Genomic DNA, 12,418 nt, shown 5'->3' with positions numbered 1-12,418 from the left:
GGGTGGTGCTGGTGCTGCGGGTGGTGCTGGTGCTGCGGGTGGTGTGGGTGGTGCTGGTGCTGCAGGTGGTGCTGGTGCTGCGGGTGGTGCTGGTGCTGCGGGTGGTGCTGGTGCTGCGGGTGGTGCGGGTGGTGTGGGTGGTGCTGATGCTGCAGGTGGTGCGGGCGCTGCGGGTGCGGGGTGGGGGGGGAGTCCCGCGGGCACCGTCCCAGGCTATGGCGGGGCAGGCGTCCCGGCGGGCGGCCCCAGCGGGGGCTCGCGGCTCCCCGACCGCCGACCACCTCCGACCACCGCAGGCAGGTCCCGCCGGCGACGGAGCAGGTGCGACCCGGGGGGGCCCCCCCGCAGCGCCGCCTGGGCCCCGGGGCCACTCGGCCCGGCCGCCCACGTCCTCCGCGCGGCCTCACGCTTCTCGAGTGCGTTTCTCTTCACTCTCTTTTCAGGTATTTTTGAGAAAAACTAAAGCACAGCGACACTCCGGATCGCGCCCGCTGGGGGGCACGGCGGGCCGCACCCGCGACACCTGGAGGTCAAGGAGCCCCCACCCGAGGCCTCGGCTTCAGGCCAAGGGGGCGGGGCTCCGAGGCCGGGGGCGGGGCTCCGAGGCTGGGGGCGGGGCGAGGCTCCGGGGGGCGGGGCTCCGAGGCCGGGGGCGGGGCTCCGAGGCCGGGGGCGGGGCGGGGCTCCAGGGGGCTCCGGGGAACCGCGCAGGCCGCGCAGGTGCCCGCCGCCGAGGGGGGGGCGCTCCCGCCGGTTCCCGCCCGCTCCCGCCCGCTCCCTTCCCCGGGAGCCACGTGGAGCCCCTCCCGGCCCCGGGGCCCGCGGGCGGCGTCCGAAGGGCCGTGGCAGGAGCGGGGCGCCCGCCGCGCGGGCTGCAGGGGGACGCCGGGGCGCCGACCCCGAGGCCGCTCGCAGGCGGAGCGCTCAGTCCGCCCCCGCGACGCCCACCGCGCCCAGGTCCGACCCCCGACGGGACGGGCTTCAGGAAGGGGCCTGCCCGGGGCGCCCCCGCCCCCCGCCCCCCGCCCGCCCCCGGGGACGCGCGGGTCCCCCACTGCTGACCGGGTTCCCGCCGCTCCCGCTGGCGTAAGGGCCCGCGCTCACTAATCACCCCGCCCCCTCCCGCCCCTCCCCTCCCCCTCCCCGCCCCTCCCCCTCCGCCCCCTCCCGCCCCTCCTCTCCCCCCTCCCCCGCCTCCAAAGGTCGCGGCAAGACGGAGGGGCTGTCAGGGCCCAGGCAATCACCTGAGTGCCAGGCCCGCTGCCCTCGGCACTCACTTTTAATTTCAATAGAGTGCCATTTGGACCCACAGAAAAAAGTTGTTTTAAAATTAATTACCTTGTCAGACGCTATTATGATTAAAAAGTAGGCCCACATCAATATCATGCGCCTAATTCAAAAAGAGAATTACAAGAAGAGCCATAAAAATCAATTTTTTAGGCCTTGAAAACAGAGTCTCGTCGTGTTTTGACAGGCGATTCCATTACGTGACAAGCCACGCTGACATGTGCCGCGTCCCGGAGGCCGCTCAGCAGGGGCCACGCGCGTCCCCAGGGACAGGCCGCGTCCGTCCTCCGAGCATGGAGGCGACGTCCCCTGAGGGAGTCGGGCTCCCACTGCGGGACGCTGGTGCCACGGCTGGTGGCCCTAGGCACGTGGCACCGACAGCACGGGGGGCGCACAGACTCGTGTCACCCCGAGAATCTGGCACGGTCTGGAAAGGAGGCAGGACACCAGTCGGTCCAGGCCGCGGGCTCGCTCCCCTGGCTTCCTCCTTTCATCTACGGCACACGCAGGGATCACACACGGCACGGGGTGACCAGCGTCTGCACTCGTTCCCAGATCCACACGGACCGCAGCCCCTGCTCACGCGGTTCTAAGCAGCCACAACACCCACCCGGAGGCTCCCACTCGGGGCGGAGCTTCTGCAGTTTGCTGCACAGACGTCTAAGCTGCTCTTACTGAGCAGACCAATCTGTTTTCCCTTCTAGTGACGGACAATGATTTTCCACGACCTCCATGGGCATGTGGGACGTGTGTGGGGCACATGTGGGGCACATACAGGGCACATACGGGGTGTATATGGGGTCAGCAGCCCTCAGGAGGACAGTTGCCCGGACAGGACACGTGCCACCACCAGGGAGCCTGCAGAGGTTTGTGTACAAGGCCCTGAGGCAGACAGAAAATCTCACAGATGGATGAGGGGGTGTTTGAAGGGCCCGTGCCGTCAGGGCACCCACAGGCCTCGACGGCCCCTTTGGCATCAGGCAATGCCCCAACAACACACCTGCCCGAGGGGCACGGTGACAGCTGCTGACCAGCCCTCCCCAGGCCAGGGCATCTGGCGGGCCTAGTGGACGGAGGCCCTGGCACCCGAGGGCCCCAAGGTGGGGAGCTCCATGGCTCGGCCCCAGGGAGCTGTGGCAGGGACAGCAGGTAGCCCTCGGAGAGCTGGCTGTGGGCCTCGGCGTGTCCCTGGTTCGAGGGCAGCCACTGGTGCTGGAGGCCCAGGTGGCCCACAATCCCTGTCGCAGGCATGGGATGGGCTGGAGCAGCCACAGCACAACTCGCGCTCTCACTGGTGATACTGGAATCACAAAGTCCGCTCTTTCCTGCTACCTGTCCCCTATTCCCGCCCCCGTGAACTATCACCAGGCTTCCAAAACCCGCCTCTCGTCTCTGTTAGCACGAGGCCCTGAGGCCCTGCTGAGCCCGGGTCTGTGTCCCTCCCCCAGATTCTCAGGTCGAGGACCCGATGCCCCTGCGGTTGGCCATGGGCCAGTCACAGCATTGGGGGTGACGAAGGTGAGATAGGGTCTGAAGGGTGGGGCGCCCTGGGGAGCAGACACCAGTGTGTTCTCCTCCTCGTGCAGACACAGCGGCCAGGTAGCCGCGTGCCCGCCAGGCAGCGGCTCCTCACCAGGACCCAGGCAGCTGGCACAGGCTCTCGAGGCTGCGAGCAGTGAACGTGTCGTTGCAGCCATGGGTCTGTGGCACTTTGCGTAGCAGCCTGAGATGACGAGACAACCTGAGCCTCTGGGTGTTGGTCGCAGCCCCCGCCCGGGCCTCCGTGTCCTCGCCGCCACTGCGACGGGGCCCCTCACGCCAGGATTTCCCAGTGATCAAGTCCCTGGTCCTTCTGCCCGCTGTCCCCCAGCAGCAGCCTCTCCCGGGGTCAGAGCTGCAGGGCGGCTCGGGCGGGGCTCCTGCTCAGGTTCCCGCAGCGATTCTCATTGTCACACCCATTTTCTGCGCTGAGAACCACCTCTCGAGCCGCTCAAATGCCGCCACAAACCACGAACCAGACCATCGGCACAGGAGATCTTGAGTGTCCGTCGGGACAAACGAGAGCCAGTCTGGGAGAGCCGAGTGTGCCTCGGAGGCCTTCGCCACCAGCAAGTGCAGCGAGCACGGGGAATTGCGAGCCACGCCAAGGACGCCTGCAGGAGGCCCGGCCGCAGCTCGGGATGTCGTCCTGTTGGCAAACACGGAGAACAAGCCAAACGCCAACAGTAGTGGTCGAGTGCGGAGGCAGCAAGGCCCGGCGTGACGAGGCCCGGAGCGGAAGCTGGATGGAGGCTCCGTGCAAAATGCCCCTGGCGACGCTCGGCACATGCGGCTGAGGTGCTTCCAGACGCTTCCACGTGTGGAGGCGCACATGGCGCAAACGTGTGCAGCCAAGGCCTGCACGGGTGTGCACAGGACACACAGAGAAGGGGCGGCGGCACCCACACAAGTGTCAGGAAAGGAGGGCTGAGGACGCATGAGCCACACGGAGACACCAGAGGTGGCCGAGCCGGGGCAGGGCGCGCGCTGTCCTTGGCGTCTTGTATGCTCTTCTGGACGCTGGGATTTGTTTTCAGTGAAGCAAAATAAAGGACAGATCACAGACCATGTGACAGACCACGGTGACTGTCTGAGACGTAAGGGACACCGAGCTCATTCTGCTGGGCCTGCAACTGGACTTCACGCGTCCTCACTGGGCGTGTTCCTACCCCGCGCCGTGAGCACGCAGCGGCCCAGGGCCTACGGGCTGGGCGGGGTCGAGGGCGCTGGCCCCTGCAGCCCGGCCTCCACGCCGCGTCACACCCACGCGACAGCGGCCACCGCGGCCTCCAGGCTCCAGGCCTCCCTGGGCACTCGGAGCAGGGAACCAGGTCGCGGGAGGCAGCTCTGCGCCTGGCCACGCGGAGGGGGTGTCCCGAATGACCCAGGTCTTTAGCCGTGCTCGCCTTTGCCTAGAGACGCAGCGGCTTTTCTTCTGCCCGCTGAACAGCCAAGCGAGTTCTGGGAACGGCCTGAAGAGAAACGTTTAGGTTGAGGGGTCTTTGAGCAGCTGACAGCTGAGTGATGGCCGCCCGGGAGGCCACAAAGGGAGCGGGGTGGCGGGGCGCATCACGTCGCCTCTCCCTGGGAAACTAATTGCTCCCAATTGTTCCGAGCAACATTATTTTTCTGGCAATCATTTCCTTTGAATGCCCAAAATGAGCATGAAACAGCTCTTTTGCCTGGACATAAAAGTTAAATGTCCCAATGTTGATCAAATTAACTTGAGCGCCGGGACAATGGACTGTATTTCTGAGAAAATAATGGGGGGACAACGGGGCGCTTCATGCCAAGATTTCACAGTTGTAATGTAGAATGTTCTGTTGAACTAGGCCAGGCCACGTTTCAAAGAGGAGACAGAAGAGCCCTGTCACTTGTGGAAAAAAATCTCATTTCACGGCCGAAAGCTTGGGGAGACGTCAGGAAGTTCTGGCGCTGGCGGCTCAGGGAGGACGGTGCTCCGAGGTCTGCTCCGCTTCCACCCCAGGACGCTCCCCAAGTGCTCGCCCGTGTGTGCGGGAGGCGCACCGACCCGTCCCCAGGGCGGCACGGAGGTGAGGTGCTCCGGGGAGGACGGGCCCCAGGGTGCACACAGGCCTCCCAGACCCGCACTCCCTGTTAACCAGGGGTCGCCGTCTCTAACGTCTCTTGAGGTTAAAAGCAAAACATTTGTGAACTGCACAAAAAACACGGAGATGATTATTTGTAATAAAGCCCAGAGGACCCCACAGGCTACGCTTTGTTAACACAGGGTCACCCTCGGAAGTCTCGACGGGATTCCTTCCCAGGGGTCCCAGGCTGCGGCCAGCGTCGGCCCAAGGGCCACATCCCGCACTAGTGCTCCCTGGTGCCCACGGCTGGCACCGCTCGGGGGTTACACACCTCCGAAGAGTTTGTCTCTTCAGTTTTGTTAAAGTTTTTATTTTGGAATAAACTGAGATTTACAGAGAAGTTGCGCAGGCAGCACCAGGTGCCTCAGTTTCCACCCGGGCTTCCCACCCCCGGCGCTGGGGGCCGGGGCGCCAGGCTGCTGTGCCACCTCTGCCCGGCCGACGCCACGGGGACATGACGCCGGGACAAGGCAGGCGCCCCTCTCAGGAGCCTCCTTGCCGTCTCCCCGCGTCCCCACAGAGCGCGGCGGACAATGCTCCCAGAGGTTCCCAACGCCGTGAATGGGGCACTGTTGGTGGCAGCGTCCATTCAAAGGGCCAGCGTGGCATTGTCTTCCCAATCGGCAGAGCAGAATGCAGTCTGCTGGTGGCTGCCAAAAGGTTAGCCGCCCCGATGAAAGGAGGGCCCGTTATTCACCGCGGCTACAGAGCTGCCCTTTGTGCCGGGCGGCCCGGCCCTGCACGCCGGAGGTCCGGATCTGCGGCTGGCTGAGCTCCCCACAGAAGCGATTCATGGGAATGCAAAGTCGCAGAAAAGTGCCCCGAAACCCAAAGGCTGCTTTCCCGGAGGCCGTAGAGGAACGCGGTCTGGGGCAATGACACATTTAAGGGCAGAGCCCGGTGACAACCTGACTACAGGCCCCAGGACCAGATTGTTCGGGGATATGTTTCGGCCCCCAGACGCCGCGGGAGGTCCCGGCGCGTGGGTGCAGCCAACACAGAGCCCGTCAGGCCAGGAGGGCCACACATGGCTGTGCCTGGACCAGCCCGGCTCCCGGGCCGGGGCTCACTGCTGCACCCACAGCACCGCAGGCAAGCGGCCCGCAGCAGGGAGCGGCCCCCGGCCCCTTCGTGCCGAGCCCCCGCCAGAGCCTGCTCCCCTGACCGGACGCACCTGCACGTCCCTGTCGTTTTCGCTTCTGCGACTAGACGGCCAGGCGCCAGCAGGTCAGTGCCCGCCCGAGTGTTTCAACCTGCCTGGGTGGTGCCGGCATTCTCACGGCACAGACACGGCACTGCTGAGGCCGGCACGTTGGGGGCCCTCCAGAGCGGGCCCGGGAGAGAGCCGGGGGCGGGGAGCCCCGCCGCGGGTGGTCATGGGCCGGCACATGGGGATGCGGCTGGGATGCGGCACCAGGCCCCACCCCGCATGCCCGGACCTCAGGCTGGCTCGGGCGCTCTGTGCATGGGGCCCAGCTCCGAGAGCCGCCCAGCCTGGGTCTGGGAGGCCCCCCCAAAGAGCAGCCAACACAGAACCTGTTCTGGGTTGAAGGCCAGGCCCTCAGCGAGCAGGACCAGCAGCAGCAGCAGCAGCAACCAGACCCTGCGTCCCACAGTCGTGGCTCCTCTGCGCAGGCTGGCAGGTGGCAACGGGACCAGGGTGCCCAGACAGGTAAGGTCCCTGGAGGTGAATGGACGGCCACTGTCCCACACCTTCCAGCTCCCTGTCCAGAGCATGTCCCCGCTGGACCCCGTGAGCGATCTGGAAGGACCATGCATGTGTCGGGTGAGGCCCCATGCAGGCCAGGGCCAGGGCTGAGCTGGGGGCCGGGGGCGGGGGGTGCTGGGTGCAGGAGGAGGGGTCAGAGGTCAGAGTCTAGTCCTTGGCACGTTTATGCGGATGCGTAACTCCGTGCCCTTGCACAGATGCAGAGGTGGGGGGTGGCAGAGACCCCAGGAAATTTGAGATTGCCTGGGCAGATGTGGGGAGACCCTGCCAGCAGTGACAGCTCTCGCAAGGTAAAGTGGGTCACTGGCATCATGCAGGCGGAGGAAGCTGGTAGGGGAGGGCGTGGGTCTGAGGTCCGGGCAGCACAGCCCCACAGACACAGGCTGCCAGGCTGAGCCTAAGCGAGAGGTCCACCTGCAAACCCAGGGGGACGCTGGGCCAGGACCACACGTACCCTGTCAGTCGGGGTGCGAGGGGCGGCCTTTCCTGCCCAGACGCCTGCCAGCCCCGACCCTGCAGAAGGTCACACAGCAGGGTCACAGGCAGCTGGCAGGCCTCCCGGGTCCAGGGTACGAGGCCCTGAAAACCAGCAGGAGGGAGAGTGGGGGCCGGGGGCGGGCAGGGCCAGGGCCGCAGGGGGCAGAGCCAGGGGAGCCGGAGCCCAGCAGCACCCGGAGCGGCGCACGTACCGGGGCCACGGGAGGCCCGTCTATGGCCAGCAGAGCGTGGGCCACGGCGTCTCTGAGCCCTCGGCCGACACGTAACGCTTCAGCTGACATCTGCGGACGTCCTCTTACCTTCCCCACGACGTGAGAGAGAAACTAAGACCACCCACCCACCTCCGGGTCCGTCTGGCAGGGTCTGCTCAAGCTGTGAGACGGGGGCCAGGATTTGGGGCAACATTTTTGTATTGCACTGTATTTTGGCAAGTTTTGTATTTTGGCAAGTAGAAAAAAAACAAGAGGGGAAGTGAGTTAACAGAGAAAGAGCCAGCGTCCTTGGAGGAGGGGCGGGGGCACGTCCGGCACCTACCTGTCCAGCACGTAGCCCAGGGCCTTGTGTCGGATGCCCGAATACACCGAAGGGCTCGTCTCCCAAGCAACCAAATTGGAAGCATCATGAAAAAGATGGATGTTGACCAAGTCAAAGGCACTGCGGAGAGAGAAGGAAACGGTGACAAAGGGCTGGGGCTGCAGGGGCGCCTGGCATGGCCCAGGTCCCTGCGGAGATGTGGGGCTGGGGCCCGGGGGTCGCAGAGGGGAGCACCTCCTGCACCCACTCCCGGTCCTCCTCAGCCACCTGGGTCGACCCAGAGCACGTCCCCTGCCGGATCAGAGGGGGACGCATGCGACCTCAGGGCCAGTCTCTAAATAACGTCCCGCCAACCGAGAAGGGGCTGTTTCCTGTCAAGGAAAAGATGTGACGTGATTGCAGGAACTTTCCTCAAGCCCCAGGAGGAGGGAGGAGGAAGGAAAAGAGGAGAGAGGAAAGAGGAGGAGGAGGCAGTGGAGGGAGAGGAGGGGAGGAGGGGAGCTGCCCCGAGGGCCCCGGGGAAGGCATGGTGCCGACTGCAGGGGTGGCTGAGGGCCCACCCGGGACGGGACACCCAGCAGGCACCCAGTGCCCCCACCCCGCCTGGGCGTGCGCTCAGCTGGCCACTCCCGGGACCCACTGGCACTAGGACCCTAAGACCCGTGGTCCCTGGCAGCTCGTTAGGAAAGCTGTGGCAGCAGGGGTGGGGCCGCGCCGGCGGAGACCAGGCCCGAGGGTCGGCCTGGGGGGCTGCCCACCGGCCTCAGGGACCCTGCATCACATGGAGCTTCCGCGAACAGCGCGGGCCGAAGCGTGGGGGCGGCCGGGACGCTGACGTCAGGGCGGCTTCTGATGGCACATGCGCCCACGCCGCCGGGCGGCTCCACAGCCAGGGAAAACATTCCGAGGTTTACGAACAGGGATAAACAGCACCAGGTACACGTACCAGTCCGCCACGCACCATCTTGTCCGGACGAAGCCTTTTCTTGACCATTTGCACTGAAAAACAAGCGGGTCGCACAAGTGAGCGAGCGTAACAGAGGAAGGGGACGGAGCCCCCCTCACACCCGGGGACACCCAAGGCGCCTCCCCAGCCAGGCAAACTGCTCCTCTTGGCGCTGCAGGCTCCTGCAGGAAGACGCGGAGCGAGCGCCGGGGAAGGGCAGAGCGTCCCACGGAAGGCCGGCCGGGCCCCACGCTCAGCCACGCAGGAGGGGAGGCAGCGCCGACTCCAGGCCGCCAGGGGTGAGGCGCCGCCGAGCAGAGGAGCAGAGGACGGCCGCCCGCGGCCTCCACGAAGGCCCCGTCGCGCGAGCCCGAGAGCCGCCTGTGTCTGGACGCCGGGAGAAGGCTCCCGCTTGCTGGTTCCGGGGCCGAGAGGGGGACCCCACACCCACACCCACTGGGGGCTGCTTGCCGCCAGGCGCTCACGGGCCCCCGGGCAGTGCGGTGACTGCCCCGTCGAGCACGCTCATGACACTCCCCCACACGGGAGCCGCGGCCAGCTGGGCCACGACACGGCAACCGTGTCCCTGAGGAGCCGGTGGTTCCTGTGGTGACGCCCTGCTGGGGGTGTCCTCAAGGTCCCCACGACCTCCAGGTGCCAACCCTGGAGGCCCCTCCCGTGCGGCCCCGCAGCCCTGGAGCCCCCAGTGCCAAGTGTCCAGTGTGCAGCACCCTCCCTGCTGCTGCTGCCACCGCCACCCTCGCCAGGCTGAGCCGAACACCCACTCCCGGCCCTGAGCCGTGTTTTCCCTCTTCTCACGCAGACCCAGTGACGCTCTGCAGGTGCCGGCACGCACGCTCCGGAGCCTGGGCCTCTGCTCCCCGACTGTGCCCGTGGGACCCAGGTGGGTGTGGGGGGAGACGGGAGCCCACCCCGCGCCCAGAGGAGCAGCAAGCCCGGGACAGATGCACAGCAGGAGAGTCCGCGTCCCCACCGGGTGCCGAGCCCTGCTGCTGAGACCCCAAGCTGAATTTAACACGACCGCCACTGGTTTCACTTCCGTTAAAAATGGAAGGCATTTGTGAATTTAATCTAATTAACCAAAATTAGATTTTGGTTAGATCCAAAATTAGATCCCAATTTTCAGTTTTGTGGTAACGAAGGTCTCTCCGTATACGTACCCGTGTACGTGTCCCTTCAACACTGCACGTGTGTACCTTTCTCTAGGTGTTTAAATTGTCCACAACGATGCAGCATTAACGTTACTAACAGAACACACACGTCAAACAGGACGCAACGTATTACTTTTTTATACAACGTCGATTTGTGATCCCTATAACTTCAGATCCTTAACCAGGTTTCAGATTTTTAACTACGCTGCAAGTAAATCTCAAAAAAAAAAAAAAAAAAAAAGTTTAGTGGAATAACTATTTTAACTAAATGCTTGCACAAAATATACTATTTTTGAAGTAACTTCGTCATCACAATTACAAACGTGTCTAGGCTGCATTTCTGAGTGACTGCACAGGATGAAAAAGCGGGGCCCCAGCCTGTGACACCCTGACCTGTCCTCAGGCAGCCAGGCTGCAGCAGGTCCTTCCTGAGACCCCCTGCCCCCGAGGGCCGGGCGGGCGGTCACGGCAAGCGCTGCTGCATCGCGGCCCGACCGTCAGCTGCCGAGAGCACCGGCTCCCGGAAGGAAGGGCCAGGACCGGACTCTCCCTGAGGCCCTGACAGGCGCGAGCGGGGTCGCTCACCTGGGCCACGCCAGGCCAGGCTGCGGCCAGGGACGCACCCAATCACCCGAAGGTGCGAGTGCCCGCCCAGAGGGGCCTCCCTCACAGGCCTGTAGTGGAAACACACGCGCGTGCTACACGCACACGCACGCAGGCCCACAGCTGTCCTGCACCCAGGAACCTGGTGCCTCGGTCCCAGGCTGTGGGGTCCCTCCAACGTCCGCCGGCCCGTTTCATCCCATCTTCCTGCTGAGACCTGCTGGTGAGTGGGCGCGGGGGCCGTGGCAGGGTCCCGCCCCGCCTGCAGAGAGGCTGTCGCCACGGAACGAAAGCACGTCACGCGGGCGGGGGCACAGCCACATCGCTCACCTTGCAATATTAAGTCCCTGCTCAGACCCCCTGTTAATAGGATTCCTTTAGCCAGCAGATGGATGGCAAACGCAGGACGGTTCATCCACTAAAGGGCGGCATAAATCAGCGCGGAGAAAGGGAGGCTGCGGGCAGGTTACCGGCGCGCAGCCTTGCCCGTGAGAGGCCCGCTTTGGAGCATTAGTGGAATTAATCCATCTTTCATAAGAGCTCGGAGCGGTCCCCGTGATCTATGGTAACAACCAATTTCTCACCACGGGCAAGAGGAAAAAACGCCTCGGCCCCGATCGACTACACAAATCTGCTTTTTAAAAATGGTCTCCCATTATCTGGAGTGCTGCTCCCAGAGGCAGCATTTGAAATTCATGCCGAGCCAAACGCGCCCATAAATCAGCAGGGAAAGTTTTGTTAGTTTTAGATGCAGTGGGCTGTAATTATTTGGAATTGCATTATGGCTCCATCATGGTAATTACATTTAGATTATCCGTAAGTGATGGCAATAAAAGAAGAGAAATCGGGCTTAGAATAATTCCCTCCCCCAAAACGCGTGCAAATCCAGCTCAAGGATTGGCTCGGAGGCACGAGAGCAGGGCTGGCGCCGGGCGGGCACGCGCCCCTGCAGCCCCCGCCACGGGCCCCACTGAGGCACCCGAGAAACACGTCACCGGTGTCTAACTAGGTGTCTCCTTGTCTTAGTTTCGCCACGGCCCCTCGCCACACGCGCACGTGCCCAGGCCGCGGGGACCAGGCGCCATCTCTACCGCAGCAACATCACGTCCAGCCAACAGGGAGGGCGACCCCGCTGCTCTCCAGCAGAGACTGGCGTCTGCCCCGCGACACCCCGCCTCTCCTGCTAGAAAACCTCCCCTTGCCTGCGGATGGACGGTGGTCACCCTGCAGCCGGGACTGCGCGGGTGCTGGGGCTCGGACCCCCCACTTCTCCCACAGGAGGGAGGCAGCAGCCGGCCGTCACCCCCGCAGAGCCACCAGCACCTCAGAGGGGACGGCGCACTGGCCTCAGACGGAGGCCCCCGGGGGTGGCTGCCCGGACACATGTGCAGGAGGCAGGACACCACAGCCCAAGCCCCGGACTTTGTGGGGACCCACCCACGTGCCAGCCCCACGCCTCTCACCCACACGGCCTGGGCGTGGAGGGAAGAGTTGGGACCCGGGCCAGGCGGTGTGGCACCCGTGGGCTGCGGTCTAGGGGGCCAGTCTCTACGTGCTGGCCCAGGAGACAGCCTGAGGGCCGGGGAGCCAGGAGCCCCCAGGAGGCCCGCTGCCCTGCAGGACGGACAGAGCGTCTGTGCCGGGGGCTCAGCGGGCTCCCGCTCCCCCGCGGGGCATCCTGCTTGGGGCCCTGCCCTGCTCTGTCCTCCTCTGGCACCAGGGGGACGCGGGGCCGTCAGAGGCCTCTTCTCTGGGCGCATCACAGCTCACGGCTGACCGAGCCTGACTCCGGGCACCTCCAAGGACCTGGGCTCCAAGGACGAGGACACAGGTGTGCGGGGGGGGGGGGGGGCGCAGGGACAGGAGGAAGAGCGACCTGGGAGGTGAGCAGTGCGGCCAAGTGTCCGCCGTGCATGGGTGATCAGGGCCTGTCCTGCCCTTGGAGCGAGTGTGCGCCGTGCAGCAGACACCAAGGCCCCGCTGCACCAGGCGCCCCTGG

General features: G+C 64.9%; 2 protein-coding genes across 4 annotated transcripts in view; one reads left to right on the top strand and one right to left on the bottom strand.

Annotated features, from left to right (window-relative positions):
• The window catches only part of INPP5A (inositol polyphosphate-5-phosphatase A), a 162,416-nt gene that overhangs the window by 37,407 nt on the left and 112,591 nt on the right, over positions 1-12,418 (bottom strand). For all 3 annotated transcript variants that reach the window (XM_072740507.1, XM_072740505.1, XM_072740506.1), the window contains exons 7-8: positions 8,645-8,697; positions 7,699-7,818 (exon numbers count right to left, since the gene is read on the bottom strand). In XM_072740507.1, the coding sequence (XP_072596608.1) occupies positions 7,699-7,818; positions 8,645-8,697 (173 nt within the window). The remainder of the gene's footprint in view (positions 1-7,698; positions 7,819-8,644; positions 8,698-12,418) is intronic.
• On the top strand, positions 4,262-10,655 carry LOC140595757 (uncharacterized). The gene is made up of 3 exons (XM_072740509.1): positions 4,262-6,164; positions 6,490-6,609; positions 9,468-10,655. Exons 1-3 carry the CDS (start codon positions 5,813-5,815, stop codon positions 9,659-9,661), a joined length of 666 nt encoding a protein of 221 aa, XP_072596610.1. The 5' UTR covers positions 4,262-5,812; the 3' UTR covers positions 9,662-10,655.

This window comes from Vulpes vulpes, chromosome 15 (genome assembly GCF_048418805.1).
Source record: "Vulpes vulpes isolate BD-2025 chromosome 15, VulVul3, whole genome shotgun sequence".
NCBI lineage: Eukaryota > Metazoa > Chordata > Mammalia > Carnivora > Canidae > Vulpes > Vulpes vulpes.
The sequence above is the reverse complement of the archived record's forward strand: the minus strand, read 5'-3'. Positions and strand labels throughout refer to the sequence as shown.